The following is an 18,133-nucleotide window of genomic DNA, read 5'->3' on the forward strand; positions in this document are numbered from 1 at the left end:
AAGGCAGGCCTAATATTTACAAATTCCTTATAACACAATTTAGGAAATCGAACCCTTCCTTTAAGTTTGTTGTGCACAGCTAACATAGGCTGAAAAAAAAAACATAATTCATTACTGAAAATTTCAACACCTACTTATCACGCAAATTTTCAAATGAGTCCTGTGGTAGTAAAATTTGAATTTAATTATTAAATTTAATGAAGTTGAATTAAATTAAATTATTAAATCAAATTAAGTGTATTTAAGTTAAGTTAAATTAAATTAAATTAAATCAAATCAAATTAAATTAAATTAAATTAAATTAAATTAAATTAAATTAAATTAAATCAATAAAGAACCATAATGTGTATCCTTTTAACTTGACCTTACATCTGATAAGTTTTTCCTCCTTTTTCAAATACATTTTTTATGTTGTTCCAGCATACATTTTTCTGCATGCACTTTGCATTGTAAGTGCATCATTTAAAAAACAGACGAGTGACACTGGCACCTGATAGAACGCATAGGAACGATCTAGGAAAAAAATGAGATTCGTGCCTTCAGCTGTTTGGCATTGCTTTTACGCACACACTATCGTGCGTAAAAGTCACTACGCACAGAGACACACGTATAAAGTACTACCTACTTGATACATTTACACTCTTTCCGGGCAACTGCAAAATTCTATTTTAAACGTTTCTGATTAGATGCTCAAAGAAGATTATAGAATCAAAAAAGTATCTATTCATTTTCCAGAATTTCTGAGGCCAAACATCAAATGGACGATGATGAATCTGAGTCAAAAACATCAACAAAATAAGTATTTCTAGCTCTGTTAAATTATGATAAAAGTATCCTCATAATCTGACTGTGTAAACAATGGGATAGCTTTTATCAGTTTTTAAAGCTGCAAAGCCTTAAACTAGACTGATATCGTCGCTGCTCTCCATGAAAACCTCCACGATGAGGTCATAACTCTCACAGCAGTTCATTGGTGGAAGTGAGACGGGATGATTTTATTTAGGAACGACACTCATGCTTACAGTGTGTAGAAACGTTAAGTAGCGATTCAACATTTGGACAGTTTTCCTGTTTAAACACGTCAGGGGCTTGGATACTGTGACTCCGTAATGGCGCAAAACACTCAAATCGTATTCGGTGGAGGATTTGTATTATTTTTAACACTGCTCTTTGCGATCACGGATACTGTTTTGACCGTCAGCCATTATTCTGTACCCGAAGAAATGGAAGAAGGATCAGTCGTCGCCAATTTAGCAACCGACTTGGGACTAGACGTGAAGACACTCAAGGGAAGGAAGATGCGCATCGACGTCGTAGGTAATAAAAAATATCTCGACATCAACAAAGAAACTGGTGAGCTCTTCATATTAGAAAGAATAGACAGAGAGTTTTTATGCCCTTCGAAGACAACCACATCATGCTTTCTGAGGTTGGACGCTACGATTGAAAACCCTATCCGGATGTTTAACATTGAAGTGGAAATCACGGATATTAATGACAACGCTCCTCATTTTCGACGAGGGACAATGCATTTAGACATTTCTGAATCCAGCCCTGTGGGAGAGAGATTCTCTCTGAATAACGCTGCAGACCCGGATGTTGGAACAAATTCAGTGAAAAACTACCACCTCAGCTCAAACGAACATTTCTCCATCGAGATTCAGACAGGAAGAGACGGGACTAAGTTTGCTGATTTGGTTCTGAAAAAAGCTTTAGACAGAGAGCAGCAGGCTGTTCATAACCTCATTCTCACTGCTGTGGACGGTGGAGTCCCCACGCGCACAGGTACAGCCAGCATCATTGTCCGCGTGCTTGATGTGAACGACAACGCCCCTTCTTTTGACAAAGACAAATATGAAGTCGAAGTGATGGAAAACTCCCCCATAGGCAGTCTAGTTATCAAACTAAACGCTACAGATTTAGATGAGGGCTCTAATTCTGACATTGTTTATTCATATAGTTTGTACACTTCAGAGAGGACGCAGCAGATGTTTAAATTAAATCCTAATAATGGTGAGATCAGAGTGAAAGAGATGATCAACTTTGAAGACTTTAAGCTTTATGAAATGGAAGTAATTGCAAGTGATAAGGGGCCTAATTCTTTATCTGGACAGTGTAAACTAACAATACAGGTGACAGACATGAACGATAACCATCCAGAAATTTCTATAAAATCATTTCAGAGTCCAATCAAAGAGAGTGAACCCATAGACACAGTGATAGCTGTAGTGAGTGTGAGTGATAAAGACTCTGGTGATAATGGAGTGGTTGATCTTCATATTCCAGATAATATGCCTTTCAAACTGAGACAGTCCTCTGATAACTACTATGAGTTAGTGGTGTCAGAGCCCTTAGACCGTGAGAAGGTTCCAGAATATGACATCACCTTCACTGTGACAGACAGAGGTTCTCCTCCTCTGTCTGACAATGAGACTATGACGTTAGAGCTGCTGGATGTCAATGACAATGTTCCACAGTTCCCTCAGTCCTTTTATACCATACGAGTGATGGAGAATAACGCACCTGGAGCCCTGCTCAGCTCCCTCACTGCGTTTGACCCTGACCTCCATGAAAACCAGTATCTAGTTTATTTCATCCTGGAGAAGGAGATAGCAAACACCTCCATGTCCATGCTCTTCTCCATCAATCCAGAGAACGGAAATCTTTACGCACTGAAAACTTTTGACTATGAGATTGAGAAGGAGTTTCTTTTCCACATCGAGGCCAGAGACTCTGGCTCTCCTCCTCTCAGCAGTAATGTCACAGTCCACATCATCATAGTGGACCAGAACGACAACGCTCCAGTCATTGTGTCTCCGTGGCGCGCCCACGGCTCTGTGGTGGAGGAGAAGATCCCCAGGTCCACAGATAAAGGCTCTCTGGTTGCTAAAGTCATAGCCTTGGACACAGACTCTGTGCACAACTCTCGGATCACCTACCAGTTTTTGCAGGTGACTGATGCCACCTTGTTCAGTCTGGACCAGTACAACGGAGAGATCAGGACCATGAGGATGTTCAGCTACAGAGACCCACGCCACCAGAGACTGGTTGTTGTAGCCAAGGACAACGGGGAGCCCGCTCTGTCTGCTACAGTCACCATCAAGCTGTCCACAGTGGAGACTGCTGTCAAGACCTACTCTGACATGATTGAGGAGCCTCTGGGCTACGACATCTTCTCAGACCTCAACCTGTATCTGGTCATCGGTCTGGGCTCAGTGTCATTCCTCCTGCTCATCACCATCCTGGTCACCATCGTGCTCAAGTGTCAGAACAGCAAGCCCAGCAAAGCAGCTCCTCCCTGCAGGAACAGTGTGATCAGTGAGAGGAACTCCACCATCGCAGACTCCACTCTGGTCTCCAACGATGCCTACTGGTACAGTCTGTTTCTGGCAGAGACCAGGAAAGGGAAGCTGGTGGTCAGACAGCCTGTGCCAAAGGGCTCCAGATACATCGTGTCCAGCTTACCAAGAGGCACAGGACTGACAGACACTAGTGACTCAGCAGCATCCACTCTGCAGGTATGAGGAAAAATCCTTTCATCAGCGTTTTCTGTGATCTACCCTGAACACTCATTAAATGTACAAATGATCTTTAGTTAGTTTCTTTTTCTAAACAATTAAAAACAAGAAAAGGCAGGCCAAATATTTACAAATTTTATATCACAATTTAGGAAATTGAACCCTTCCTTTAAGTTTGTTGTGCACAGCTAACATAGGCTGAAAAAAAACATAATTCATTACTGAAAATTTGAACACCAACTTATTGGGCAAATTTTGAAATGAGTTATGTGGTAGTAAAATTCAAATTACATTAAATCAAATCAAAAGAATCATAATATGTCTCTTTTTAACTTGACCTTATCTGATAAGTTTTCCTTCTTTTCGAAATAAATTTTCTATGTTGTTCCAGCATAGATTTTTCTGCCTGCACTTTGCATTGTAAGTGCATCATTTAAAAAACAGACGAGTGACACTGGCACCTGATAGAACGCATAGGAACGATCTAGGAAAAATTGAGATTCGTGCCTTCAGCTGTTTGGCATTGCTTTTACGCACACACTATCGTGCGTAAAAGTCACTACGCACGGAGGCACAAGTATAAAGTACTACCTACTTGATACATTTACACTCCTTCCGGGCAACTGCATAATTTTTTCTAAAACGTTTCCAGAGAGATGTTCAAACAAGATTACAGAATCAAAAAATTATCCATTAATTTTCCAGAATTTCTGTAGCCAAACATCAAATGGACGATGATGAATCTGAGTCAAAAACATCAACAAATAAAAATTTCTAGCTCTGTAAAATTATGAAAGCAGTATCCCCATAATCTGACTGTGTAAGCAATAGGATGGTTGTTGTCAGTTTTATAAAGTTGCAAAGCCTAAAACTAGTCTGATATCGTCGCTGCTCTCCAGGAAAACCTCCACGATGAGGTCATAACTCTCACAGCAGTTCATTGGTGGAAGGGAGGCAGGATGATTTTATTTAGGAACGACACTCCTGCTCACAGCGGGTAGCAACGTTAAGTATCCTTTAAACATTTAGGAATTTTTCCCTGTTTAAACACGTTTCGAGCTTGGATACTGCGAATTCATAATGGCGCACCGGACGCAAATGTTACTCGGTAGAGGATTTGTTTTATTTTTAACATTGCTCTCAGCGATCACGGATACTGTTTTCACCGTCACCCATTATTCTGTGCCCGAAGAAATGGAGGAAGGATCTGTCGTCGCCAATTTAGCAACCGACTTGGGACTAGACGTGAAGACACTCAAGGGAAGGAAGATGCGCATCGACGTCGTAGGTAATAAAAAATATCTCGACATCAACAAAGAAACTGGTGAGCTGTTCATATTAGAAAGAATAGACAGGGAGTTTTTATGCCCTTTAAAAACAACAACGTACTGTTTTTTAAAACTGGACGCGACGATTGAAACCCCTATCCGGATGTTTAATATCGAGGTCGAAATAATTGATATCAATGACAACGCTCCTCATTTTCGACGAGGGACAATGCATTTGGACATTTCTGAATCCAGCCCTGTGGGAGAGAGATTCTCTCTGAATAACGCTGCAGACCCGGATGTTGGCACAAATTCAGTGAAAAACTACCACCTCAGCTCAAACGAACATTTCTCCATCGAGATTCAGACAGGAAGAGACGGGTCAAAGTTTGCTGATTTGGTTCTGAAAAAAGCTTTAGACAGAGAGCAGCTGGCTGTTCATAACCTCATTCTCACTGCTGTGGACGGTGGAGTCCCCACGCGCACAGGTACAGCCAGCATCATTGTCCGCGTGCTTGATGTGAACGACAACGCCCCTTCTTTTGACAAAGACAAATATGAAGTCGAAGTGATGGAAAACTCCCCCATAGGCAGTCTAGTTATCAAACTGAACGCTACAGATTTAGATGAGGGCTCTAACTCTGACATTGTTTATTCATATAGTTTGTACACTTCAGAGAGGACGCAGCAGATGTTTAAATTAAATCCTAATAATGGTGAAATCAGAGTAAAAGAGATGATCAACTTTGAAGACTTTAAACTTTATGAAATGGAAGTAATTGCCAGCGATAAGGGGCCTAATTCTTTATCTGGACAGTGTAAACTGACAATACAGGTGACAGACATGAACGATAACCATCCAGAAATTTCTATTAAATCATTTCAGAGTCCAATCAAAGAGAGTGAACCCATTGACACAGTGATAGCTGTAGTGAGTGTGAGCGATAAAGACTCTGGTGATAATGGAGTGGTTGATCTTCATATTCCAGATAATATGCCTTTCAAACTGAGACAGTCCTCTGATAACTACTATGAGTTAGTGGTGTCAGAGCCCTTAGACCGTGAGAAGGTTCCAGAATATGACATCACCTTCACTGTGACAGACAGAGGTTCTCCTCCTCTGTCTGACAATGAGACCATGACATTAGAGCTGCTGGATGTCAATGACAATGTTCCACAGTTCCCTCAGTCCTTTTATACCATACGAGTGATGGAGAATAACGCACCTGGAGCCCTGCTCAGCTCCCTCACAGCGTTTGACCCTGACCTCCATGAAAACCAGTATCTAGTTTATTTCATCCTGGAGAAGGAGATAGCAAACACCTCCATGTCCATGCTCTTCTCCATCAATCCAGAGAACGGAAATCTTTACGCACTGAAAACTTTTGACTATGAGATTGAGAAGGAGTTTCTTTTCCACATCGAGGCCAGAGACTCTGGCTCTCCTCCTCTCAGCAGTAATGTCACAGTCCACATCATCATAGTGGACCAGAACGACAACGCTCCAGTCATTGTGTCTCCGTGGCGTGCACACGGCTCTGTGGTGGAGGAGAAGATCCCCAGGTCCACAGATAAAGGCTCTCTGGTTGCTAAAGTCATAGCCTTGGACACAGACTCTGTGCACAACTCTCGGATCACCTACCAGTTTTTGCAGGTGACTGATGCCACCTTGTTCAGTCTGGACCAGTACAACGGAGAGATCAGGACCATGAGGATGTTCAGCTACAGAGACCCACGCCACCAGAGACTGGTTGTTGTAGCCAAGGACAACGGGGAGCCCGCTCTGTCTGCTACAGTCACCATCAAGCTGTCCACAGTGGAGACTGCTGTCAAGACCTACTCTGACATGATTGAGGAGCCTCTGGGCTACGACATCTTCTCAGACCTCAACCTGTATCTGGTCATCGGTCTGGGCTCAGTGTCATTCCTCCTGCTCATCACCATCCTGGTCACCATCGTGCTCAAGTGTCAGAACAGCAAGCCCAGCAAAGCAGCTCCTCCCTGCAGGAACAGTGTGATCAGTGAGAGGAACTCCACCATCGCAGACTCCACTCTGGTCTCCAACGATGCCTACTGGTACAGTCTGTTTCTGGCAGAGACCAGGAAAGGAAAGCTGGTGGTCAGACAGCCTGTGCCAAAGGGCTCCAGATACATCGTGTCCAGTTTACCAAGAGGCACAGGACTGACAGACACTAGTGACTCAGCAGCATCCACTCTGCAGGTATGCAAAAAATAGTTCACCTTACAAAAGTTGCACAGTCTTTTCCTGAAAAACAAATATGACTACCAGTGACTACGGCAGTAAAAATAAAATCTTTACGACAAATTTAGAGAATTCAAATTAGTCTCTGTATTAGTTTCACACAGATGTTTTGGAGCGCTTCAATAGCTCCTAACTTCCTCCAATGTTTTTATTTCTCTCTCTTTTTTTAACATATTCTGTAAAACTTTTTTAAACTCTACTTTTTTTTCCCGAATGTTATCTATACATTGCATCATTCTTGAGAAGTTCATAATCACGTATATTTATATATATATATATATATATATATATATATATATATATATATATATATATATATATATATATATATATATATATGTATAATTTTTTCAGCCTTGATATTTTCTCCTGCTTAATAACTTATTGGAGCTTCTTGACTGTTATGGGATGGACTTATAATTAAATTAAATGGATCGATATTTGACAATCAGCGAGCATAATCATAGCGTTGTGATTTCAATGAGCTTGGTATTGGATTTACGTACAGACGACTGTGCGTAATGGTCATGGAAACTACATTTACGCACGGCAGTCTGTGCGTAAACCCTCTGCCAAACATCATGGAAATATCATTTCTTATTAATATCAGCATTGAGATTCCCTGTGTAATGGTGTCGAATATTTTGAAGCTGAAACATTTTGTAGAGTCACAAAATTGCTTTGAGATTCTGTCAGTTTAATTAGCCCATTGATGTTCAGAAATACTTAAAAATCATAAAAATACATACTTTGATCTCTTTAAACTGTGATTATACCTTGTGTAATTCAGCAGGCTACAGAAGAAAGTTGCAACGCTAAAGTTTTGACTCTTGTCGTTGCTTCGTTATACAACTCATTTTTATTGCAAGGCTTTAACACATTTCCAAAACAATATATATTAAAAACGTCCACTTCATTGGAACAAGATTGTGTGCTCGTGGTGTAATAACATTATATGAATAATAATAATAAAAAAAAACAAACAGAAGTAAAACTCTTGTCGCTGCTCACCAAGAAAATAAACTCTCGGATGACGCATTCGTGCTCATGACGCTTCAAGTGCGGAGGTGGGATCAGACATTTTTGTAGCGTGTACGTCACCCCTGATTTTCGTGTCAACATTTTTAAATATATCCGCACCCTAGTTCCTCCTTGAACAAGAGGACGGAACAGTCCACGTTTCAGTACTCTAAAACCTTTTGATAAAGCATTTTCGTGATGGCGCAACACGTTCACCAGTTTTTTGGAAAAGGGAATATGTCCGTGTTTCTCGTTCTTTCTGTTATCTTGAATGCGGTTTTTGCTGTTAATCATTACTCTGTTCCCGAAGAAATGGAGGAAGGATCTGTCGTCGCCAATTTAGCAACCGACTTGGGACTAGACGTGAAGACACTCAAGGGAAGGAAGATGCGCATCGACGTTGTTGGTAATAAAAAATACCTCGATATCAACAAAGAAACAGGAGAGCTGTTCATATTAGAAAGAATAGACAGAGAGTTTTTATGTCCTTTAAAGACAACGTCATGCTTTCTGAGGTTAGACGCTACGATTGAAAACCCTATCCGGATGTTTAACATTGAAGTGGAAATCACGGATATTAATGACAACGCTCCTCATTTTCGACGAGGGACAATGCATTTGGACATTTCTGAATCCAGCCCTGTGGGAGAGAGATTCTCTCTGAATAACGCTGCAGACCCGGATGTTGGAACAAATTCGGTGAAAAACTACCACCTCAGCTCAAACGAACATTTTTCCATCGAGATTCAGACAGGAAGAGACGGGACTAAGTTTGCTGATTTGGTTCTGAAAAAAGCTTTAGACAGAGAGCAGCTGGCTGTTCATAACCTCATTCTCACTGCTGTGGACGGTGGAGTCCCCACGCGCACAGGTACAGCCAGCATCATTGTCCGCGTGCTTGATGTGAACGACAACGCCCCTTCTTTTGACAAAGACAAATATGAAGTCGAAGTGATGGAAAACTCCCCCATAGGCAGTCTAGTTATCAAACTAAACGCTACAGATTTAGATGAGGGCTCTAACTCTGACATTGTTTATTCATATAGTTTGTACACTTCAGAGAGGACGCAGCAGATGTTTAAATTAAATCCTAATAATGGTGAAATCAGAGTGAAAGAGATGATCAACTTTGAAGACTTTAAGCTTTATGAAATGGAGGTAATTGCCAGCGATAAGGGGCCTAATTCTTTATCTGGACAGTGTAAACTGACAATACAGGTGACAGACATGAACGATAACCATCCAGAAATTTCTATTAAATCATTTCAGAGTCCAATCAAAGAGAGTGAACCCATTGACACAGTGATAGCTGTAGTGAGTGTGAGCGATAAAGACTCTGGTGATAATGGAGTGGTTGATCTTCATATTCCAGATAATATGCCTTTCAAACTGAGACAGTCCTCTGATAACTACTATGAGTTAGTGGTGTCAGAGCCCTTAGACCGTGAGAAGCTTCCAGAATATGACATCACCTTCACTGTGACAGACAGAGGTTCTCCTCCTCTGTCTGACAATGAGACCATGACATTAGAGCTGCTGGATGTCAATGACAATATTCCACAGTTCCCTCAGTCCTTTTATACCATACGAGTGATGGAGAATAACGCACCTGGAGCCCTGCTCAGCTCCCTCACTGCGTTTGACCCTGACCTCCATGAAAACCAGTATCTAGTTTATTTCATCCTGGAGAAGGAGATAGCCAACACCTCCATGTCCATGCTCTTCTCCATCAATCCAGAGAACGGAAATCTTTACGCACTCAAAACTTTTGACTATGAGATTGAGAAGGAGTTTCTTTTCCACATTGAGGCCAGAGACTCTGGCTCTCCTCCTCTCAGCAGTAATGTCACAGTCCACATCATCATTGTGGACCAGAACGACAACGCTCCAGTCATTGTGTCTCCGTGGCGTGCACACGGCTCTGTGGTGGAGGAGAAGATCCCCAGGTCCACAGATAAAGGCTCTCTGGTTGCTAAAGTCATAGCCTTGGACACAGACTCTGTGCACAACTCTCGGATCACCTACCAGTTTCTGCAGGTGACTGATGCCACCTTGTTCAGTCTGGACCAGTACAATGGAGAGATCAGGACCATGAGGATGTTCAGCTACAGAGACCCACGCCACCAGAGACTGGTTGTTGTAGCCAAGGACAACGGGGAGCCCGCTCTGTCTGCTACAGTCACCATCAAGCTGTCCACAGTGGAGACTGCTGTCAAGACCTACTCTGACATGATTGAGGAGCCTCTGGGCTACGACATCTTCTCAGACCTCAACCTGTATCTGGTCATTGGTCTGGGCTCAGTGTCATTCCTCCTGCTCATCACCATCCTGGTCACCATCGTGCTCAAGTGTCAGAACAGCAAGCCCAGCAAAGCAGCTCCTCCCTGCAGGAACAGTGTGATCAGTGAGAGGAACTCCACCATCGCAGACTCCACTCTGGTCTCCAACGATGCCTACTGGTACAGTCTGTTTCTGGCAGAGACCAGGAAAGGAAAGCTGGTGGTCAGACAGCCTGTGCCAAAGGGCTCCAGATACATCGTGTCCAGTTTACCAAGAGGCACAGGACTGACAGACACTAGTGACTCAGCAGCATCCACTCTGCAGGTATATTGAAATCATGCTTTGAATTAAGAGAAAGTTAAAGGGTTCAGGTTGCAAGAAAATCATTTGAAAGTCAAAACAACTCAAACTTTTAACCTTTCTTGGCGGCCACTGCATCATTATCATGATAGAAAATTAATAAAGAGCTGAAAAAAGATTTTTGATTTTTCTCAAAGTATAAAAAATATTTAAAAGTTTTTCTACCATTTGACACCCTCACAATTTTTTTATATCCTCCTTAAAATATCTACAAAGTGTCTCAGGTGTGTTTTTGATATATATTTGGCAAAATTAAAAAATATGCTGTAAGTCTTTAAGTGAACTAGCCCAACTTTAAAAACAACTAAACCATAAACCCTTTAAAGTCATACCTGTAGCTTTTTAAAACATTCTGTTTATGTTTTAGTCGTTTTGCGTATTACTACCTGCTGAAGAATCTTTTTAACTGTCACTTTTGTTGTGACATTCTTGTGTTTATTTGGCATATGTATTCATAGAATTGTTTCGTGAACCATTTAATGGGTACATAAGCCACTTAAAGACAGTTTAGCTTTTTGAATGATTTCATTTTCTTGTCCCTGACCTGTTGTGTCATTAAGTACACATGCTAATGTGTATCTTTAGCTGGATGTCTGTTATCATAACCTGTCATTTTCAGCACACATGGCCTGTGCTACCTGGGTAGTTGCAGGTCTCCTTTCACTGTCGACAGCTTACTGATGGAGAATGCATTCAGTCTGCAGTGGTGCAGAGCTGCATGTGATGGGAGTATTCAGCTCTCTGTGTCTCATTTGATAAATTAATGTAAACTGACACTGTCATGTTGTCTTTTTAATCTATCCATCTGTTTGGTAAGTATACTGCTGATAAACAGTTAAATGTACAACCATGTGTAACCCTTTTTGTCCCATAAAGCAGGTTTAGTACGCTGCAGAATCTGTTGTAAACATTCACACTAACATGTTAATTTTGTGTTGCTTTCAGAGACATTTTAGTTTTAGCTCCACATTTCTATGATCATAGGGAAAATACACCAATTACATTTCCTTGTTCTTGAAATAATCTGACCAATGAACTGCTTGTTTTTTTTTCTCCCCACTCTAAAGTACCCTAAATGAGGGAAGTCCACTCAGCAGCTGGAGGTATGCAGAAGTCTCATTCCCCTGCCCCGGAAGTCCTTTCATCAATAATCCTACAAAATTTAATGTCTGATTTATTTTCTGTGGTTGTTTTAGTTTCGGTGGATTATTTTGGTCTTGTTTTATTTAATTTTTTCTGGAGAGGGAGATTTTTTTTTTTGTAAAGGGGTTACTTAGTTGACATTACATGCAGTTTACTGGATCTCAGATTTTAACATCTTCACGCCTAAATTTTGGTAACTGAAACTCACATTAGAGTCTCCCCTTTATAGCCCCACTGTGTTTTTGCAATATAATTACCACAGTAGTTTAAACTACTAGGGCCTGTGCTTTAGAATAATATCACCAAAGACACTTAAATGTTTAAAACATATAATCTGGCTCTCACAATTTACCCATCCTGTCCATACAGGCCCTAAGACAAACACATAGGATGATAAATCTTTTCTCTTTTCACACTGAAACATGCTGCACTGCCTGAAGGTCACTGATCACAGTTCTTCATCACCCTCACCTAAACTATTTCATCATCTGCTGACTTGATTTGTTCACAAGTTAGCTTTTAAATACATGCTAATACACGTGTTTGGAAAATATCCATGGTTTTAACTTAATCACAACATTCACAAAATGATCCAGTGCATGTAAAGGTTAATTTGTGTCCATCCCCTACTGACCCATCACCCGTAGATTAGAGAGGATGCTATTTGAATGTTTATTTAGTGGATTGTGCTGTTTCTGTATAATTTGGTCGTTAAACTTGAATCCAACTGAGTGTTACTGACTTCACAGAATGTCACTTTTGAATTTCCAGTCTTCTGTAGTGTGAATTGTGACCTAATTCTTCAAGCAGGAGAGGCACAAAGTGAAACCAGTCACCCAGTTACCTAGCAACCACTCTCCTCCGCATAATCTAGGAGCATGGTATTCATTGATAAACCCTCCACCTCACCACTACATGTTCAAGGATCTGCCCAACCCCTCCACCCTCTCTCTGTCTTCTGCCTGAAGCCCCCTTTTTCTGAGTGACAGACGTCGGCTGCATGAGATGCTATGTCAGTTTGCAGACTCACACGACTGTCAGTGCAGTGGTTCTTAACCCCATTTTTCTTTCTCTTCTGTCTCATTTGCAGGCATCCACCACCAGCAGTGGCAGCTCCGCATAGAGCCACACCTCTAGCTGCGCACTGGATTTACACAGAGAAGAGAGCTTTGTAGAGGGAAAAAAGAAACATGCCCATGAACCCCCACGTTTGTCCTGCTAAGTCTGATCACCCACACATCTGACAGTGTCTGGCTGCCATGCTTCAACACCAAATTGGACTACAGTGGTGAATCAATAACACTACCCCCCACCCCACCCCACCCCACCCTTTTTCTTCTTCAAGCACATGATAAGCCAATCAACAACGCCTCCTGTCCATTCAAATGCATGAAAAGACTGCATGGCTTCAACCACACCTCACACTCAAAATTCTTGTGTGCAGATTTCAAAAGGAGATACTCACAAACAAGCAGACTATCCATAAAAACTGCATCGGATGATTTCCAGAGAAGCCTCAAAAAGACTCAGAATGGACACAGGAATGTTGACATGCCTTTAAGAGACTGTTTTCCCTCTCTAAAAATGAAACATGTTGGATATTACATTTACACCTCTGTGCTTTGTGTGAATTTATAAGCTTTGATGTATACAAGTTATTTAAGAAGTGATACAGCACAATTAACTAAGTGTCAAAAAAGCACCGAGCATTGAGTTCAAAGTGTGAAACATAAGGGATGCAGTGTTTTATAAGTATGGTAGCTTTAGATAGTTTTAGGTTTTGTACTTGACTTTGTGCTTTTCATGTAAACTCAGCCTGAGATTATCAGTGTGAGTGGGTCAGATTAGACTAAGATGACCAGTGCACCAAACAGACAAATGTGAAGCCTTTAGGTGATGCGTATCTGCCTTTCAGTCGTTTCTGCATGGATCAATCAAAGTGCTTTGATAGCTTTAGATATTTTCAGAGCTAATTTTCCACAAAAGAACAGAGGCCTACATATTAATGGGACCACAATGAAGATGCATTAAACTTGATTTATGAATCATAAGACCTTCAGAGAGAGTGAGCACATCTGTCATCTCATACATGCTAGTTTCAAGGCAAAATGAAAATACAGCCAGCAGAGGGATATGAATGTGTATTTAAGAGTCAGTTGGTTTGACATATGTGTAAAGTTTGCTTGACTGCTAAATTGACTGGATTATTCATTTGAAGGATATGAGCACTGGACTGAAGTAAACACAGAGAGTCTTTGAAAACAGAACATGTAACATCTTCAGTTAACTGCTGTACATACTAACACATAATGATTTCTTGTATCTTTCATTTTTAAAGCCAAATTCTGGATGTTCCTTGTTTTTGTCATTTCCTGAGACTATATAGGTTGAAAACTCAGAAATGAACATGACGTCTGAATTTGTACTCTACATTTCACCAAATGAGAGCCGTGTTCATGTGTATTCTGACTGCTGTAGGTATCTGTATATGCAACATGTAATCAGAGTTACAGATATAAGTGTGTGTATATATCATATGTCTGAATCTACAGTATTAAAATGCCTTTCTTTTTAGTTCAAGAGCAGAATATTTGAAAGGGACAATAACCCTGTGCCATCTGGTTTATAAGCCAAACTGTATGTGAAACTGTAAAATAGCTGGGCCTCATGTTGTCAAACTCTTACAACACAGCTCACATTATATTACCTGTATAAAGTTGTAATGATTGACAGGCAAACGTATACAGTCAGTGCTTTTCTACAGTGATCATCTTTGGTGCAGTATGTTGTAACCTGTGTAATGTGAACTTACTCTATGCTATGGTCTGTTCTGTATGATATATTAAACACAAAAGCAAAGTACAGCCAATAACTCAGTCCTGTACTTTTTTATTTATTCAGTTTTGCATGACAAGCTTGAACATCTTTGAATCATATGTGTGTTTCTAAGGAGGATTTGTTTACTGATGTGGTTGACAGACTTCAAACCTTCAGTGACTGTTTTGTCAGATAAAGTGTGCTGAAAGCATAAAGATGCCAGTAAGCAGTCAAGCATATTAGCTTATGATTAGTTCAAGGTTTTTTGACAACATTGTCTACAAGATATTAATTACTCATTATCTTGAGTCCCTAGCAACTTTTATGGCATACAGAGAAGGCTTAAAGTTACAATGTATTAGATTTGTGTTGCAAATATTGCTAATATTACTGTCAATAATTAAGAATTTTTTACATTTTTTGAAAGTGTATTCCTTCCTGTCTGTCCATTTGTTGTTTTCTCTAATGGTACTGACAAGTCAGTCATTTGATTTTTCCCTCTGTATTTTAGTTGCAACTGTAGACCCCAGACACCATAGTCTAAGGCCTCTTGGGGGGCCAGAGCATGCAACATTGAAGGAAATGTACAACAGCTGACAAAGGATAAACATAGAATTCATAAGATTGTAATACCTAAGACGTCACCAGTCAGAAGTCACAAAGGTTCACGTGGAGTCAGTGTGCGCACTCGCTGATACTACGTCGGACCCCGTAATTTGCTCTGGCCCCCTGCCAAATGGGGCTAATGACGAGGTATTTAGCCACATGTGATGTTGTGTTTCTGCTAACAAAAGTGTGTTAACAAATCTGTGTCTTGACCTGTGAATGTTTTTGGAAAGTGCCTTTTTCGTTTTTTTATGTTGCTCTATATAAATTATGGTTGGTTGATTGATTGAAAGTGTCAGAAAGGTTTGATTGTTTAAAGTGCAAAAATGTTTTTTAACCCCTTGATACCCTGTCAGGTCTTGATACAGCTGAAATGACCTTTGTATCTCATTATTACCTATTGATTCATAATCTCCACATACCAAAGATCAGATCCACTATGTCACAATATATTGGTCAAGGATGAACTTCTCATGTCCATATATACAATATAACTTACTTATAACTGTTGTGTGTCCTGTACTCAATTTACAATCTCCACTTGATTTAACATCTGTAAGAATGCAAAAATACATAAAACAATCTATTTTTTATAATTGTGAATTAATTCAAGCAGTGAGGGGTTAACAGAGACAACTTCTCTTCCAGGATGCTTTGAGGTAAAGTTTCTATTTTTATTTCATTGTTATCCTTTGAAATGAAGAAGGGATGGTGATTTGAAAACAGGACCAAGCGCTGTCTGGAAGAAAATGTACCTCTGCATCCTCCTGAGTGTGTTTCTCTTGAAGATTCTTAACCGCCATGCAGCCTACAGATCACACGTTAACACGCTGAACTTTTCCCTTTCTACAATGTAAGTATTGGTCAAAATAAAATTGTAGTTGTTTGTCAAATTATTACTGTCTACTCAAAGGTATTTCGATCAAATGGTCAAGGAAAATGTAGCACCCTCTGTCTCACTCCCTGGGGTGTTGGAATTATCCATTAGTCATGGACTTAAAGAAGTGCACCAGAGTTTAACTTTAAACATGAAGTCACAATTTTCCCCATGAAAGTGAGGAATTACTGAGTGTTGTTAATAAATAACAAATAAAGCAAATGTATGAGTTAGCCTGTCAAATAAAGCTGTGTCAAAAAATATATTGTTTATTTCTGTTCAAAGAAACTTCTCCCTTGTCCCTATTTCCAATGTGTGCTCATAGACAATGGCTGTTGATTTTCCATGAATACGAAAACAAAGTATGGACTAGACTTGTCCTCAGATGACTTTTGTTAAGATTTACTTATTAATTATTGATGCATTTATCAATATTTATAGCACATTTAATTTAACAACAAATCACTTTGACTTTGATCAGTGTCCTGAAACTATGATCTGTCCGGGCAAATTAAGTTAATCAACATTATATCCCCTGACAAAGTCTCGCCTTTCTCAGATCATATAACTCCTTAGTGACAAGTCATTAACTTCTAGAGAAAAATTTGATGGATTCGAAACACATGCAACATTTTCACAGGATGACATTTATAGTAGTGCCTGACAGTACCTTTCTCATGTGAGACTGCAGTGTGGACAAAGTGAAGGGTCTCATCTGTGCTGGTGTAAGTCAACATATCCTTCATGTGCAAGGTCATCATGATGATATTTATCCTACAAATAACAAAGAAAAAAATCAAATTAAAAAATCATTTTCAAAAGACCCTCAATATTTATACAAATTTATAAACAAATGAAACCCTGGCACAGTTTACTAGACTGTACACAAAGGTCACACACAATTTTAACAAATACACATTTTATTTCAGTATTCAGACAAAAGGTTAAAATTAACACTGTTTTGCAGACAGTGCATTTTTTCATGTTGTTTTTTCCTGAGGGTGGAATAATGAATGTCTGTCTGCCTTTGTCTTTGCTCAACATGACCTCATCTCCCTGGGGAGATGAGGTCATGTGTGAGCTGGGGGCTTCATGTGGAAGGTTTATATATTTGAATTCAGCTTCCTCTATTCCTCTAAAAAAAAATGTGGCACCTTTTTGTAAATAAAAATGTAGATTTTCAAACATAACAAGACCACTGTTGGCCATACAGGATTCGTTCTTATACAACTTAAAAAAAACAATCTCAGTTTCTGTCTCACAGACACATGGAGACCCTCTCTCTGCCTGCTGTCTGCTGCTCTGGCTCACTCACAGAGTTTCACACTAACACAGCAATGCACCAATGTGGAACAAAGCACTAGAACAACCACCAGCTGGCACTAGTAAGCTAACATTTGTATGGTACATCATGACAGTGTTTTTATTTCATGTAAAGACGTATTTCTGTAGTCCAATTTCAGATAAATATGTCTGGCATTCGTATAAGAAAATCAATGTTTTTACATCTATATATATATATATAGGTCTATATATATTTCTTTAGAGGTCTTGTCTTTGCTAAAAGAAAAGGCTCTACTAACACCATCAATGCTAACATAATCTTTTAAATAAACCATAAGAGGGGCTTTAAAAAAGGACAGTTCATATGTTCATGTTTTAGAAATATAACACCAGCAGTGCATGCAGATACAGCTGACTCTCTTTGTCTGCAGTATCCACAGCCCCTGCATCCCTCCCCCTCTGCCTCCTTCCTCGCAGCCTCCTCACAGCTTGCTTTCAGCACCATGGACAGTGACCTGCCTGCTAGAGCTGCGTTGCTATGGTGACGCGCTGTCTGTTCTGTTGGAGCACGCGGTGTCCTCTGAAGCTGCTTGGTAATTTGTTATTCTGACGTGCCCCCCAAACCCACCCTCCCCCGCTGCACTACATCCACAGTTTGCTTCAATCAGATGAATGTTCTATGCGGAGATTTTTGTAC

General features: G+C 40.2%; 3 protein-coding genes across 14 annotated transcripts in view; 2 read left to right on the forward strand and 1 right to left on the reverse strand.

Annotated features, from left to right (window-relative positions):
- Positions 1 to 16,377, forward strand: part of LOC141793053 (protocadherin alpha-C2-like) — a 31,974-nt gene extending 15,597 nt beyond the window's left edge. For 2 of the 8 annotated variants that reach the window (XM_074673384.1, XM_074673386.1), the window contains exons 2-3: positions 11,777 to 11,812; positions 12,943 to 16,376. In XM_074673384.1, coding sequence (XP_074529485.1) covers positions 11,777 to 11,788 — 12 coding nt within the window. In that variant the 3' untranslated portion in view covers positions 11,789 to 11,812; positions 12,943 to 16,376. Of the gene's footprint in view, positions 1 to 955; positions 3,519 to 7,490; positions 10,674 to 11,776; positions 11,813 to 12,942 lie in introns of those variants that run through there. The other 6 variants (XM_074673380.1, XM_074673382.1, XM_074673383.1 and 3 more) reach the window with 5 other exon arrangements.
- The window catches only part of LOC141793334 (fibroblast growth factor 18-like), a 296,332-nt gene that overhangs the window by 83,702 nt on the left and 194,497 nt on the right, over positions 1 to 18,133 (reverse strand). For 3 of the 5 annotated variants that reach the window (XM_074673950.1, XM_074673949.1, XM_074673952.1), the window contains one exon: positions 16,823 to 16,926. The exons of the other annotated variants lie outside the window; for them this stretch is intronic. The gene's annotated coding sequence lies outside the window, so the exon portion shown is untranslated. The remainder of the gene's footprint in view (positions 1 to 16,822; positions 16,927 to 18,133) is intronic. 5 annotated transcript variants of the gene reach the window in all.
- Positions 3,849 to 7,277, forward strand: LOC141793552 (protocadherin alpha-C2-like). Its single transcript, XM_074674328.1, has one exon. The coding sequence runs from the start codon at positions 4,599 to 4,601 to the stop codon at positions 7,020 to 7,022; it is 2,424 nt and encodes an 807-aa protein (XP_074530429.1). The 5' UTR covers positions 3,849 to 4,598; the 3' UTR covers positions 7,023 to 7,277.

Source organism: Halichoeres trimaculatus, unplaced genomic scaffold (genome assembly GCF_033239565.1).
Source record: "Halichoeres trimaculatus isolate MK-OKI-2021-1 unplaced genomic scaffold, fHalTri1.1 fHalTri1_scaffold_7, whole genome shotgun sequence".
NCBI lineage: Eukaryota > Metazoa > Chordata > Actinopteri > Labriformes > Labridae > Halichoeres > Halichoeres trimaculatus.

Bases quoted from the DNA above. Each gene is read 5' to 3' on its own strand.
- LOC141793552 (XM_074674328.1), top strand. From the start codon at position 4,599: ATGGCGCACCGGACGCAAATGTTACTCGGTAGAGGATTTGTTTTATTT.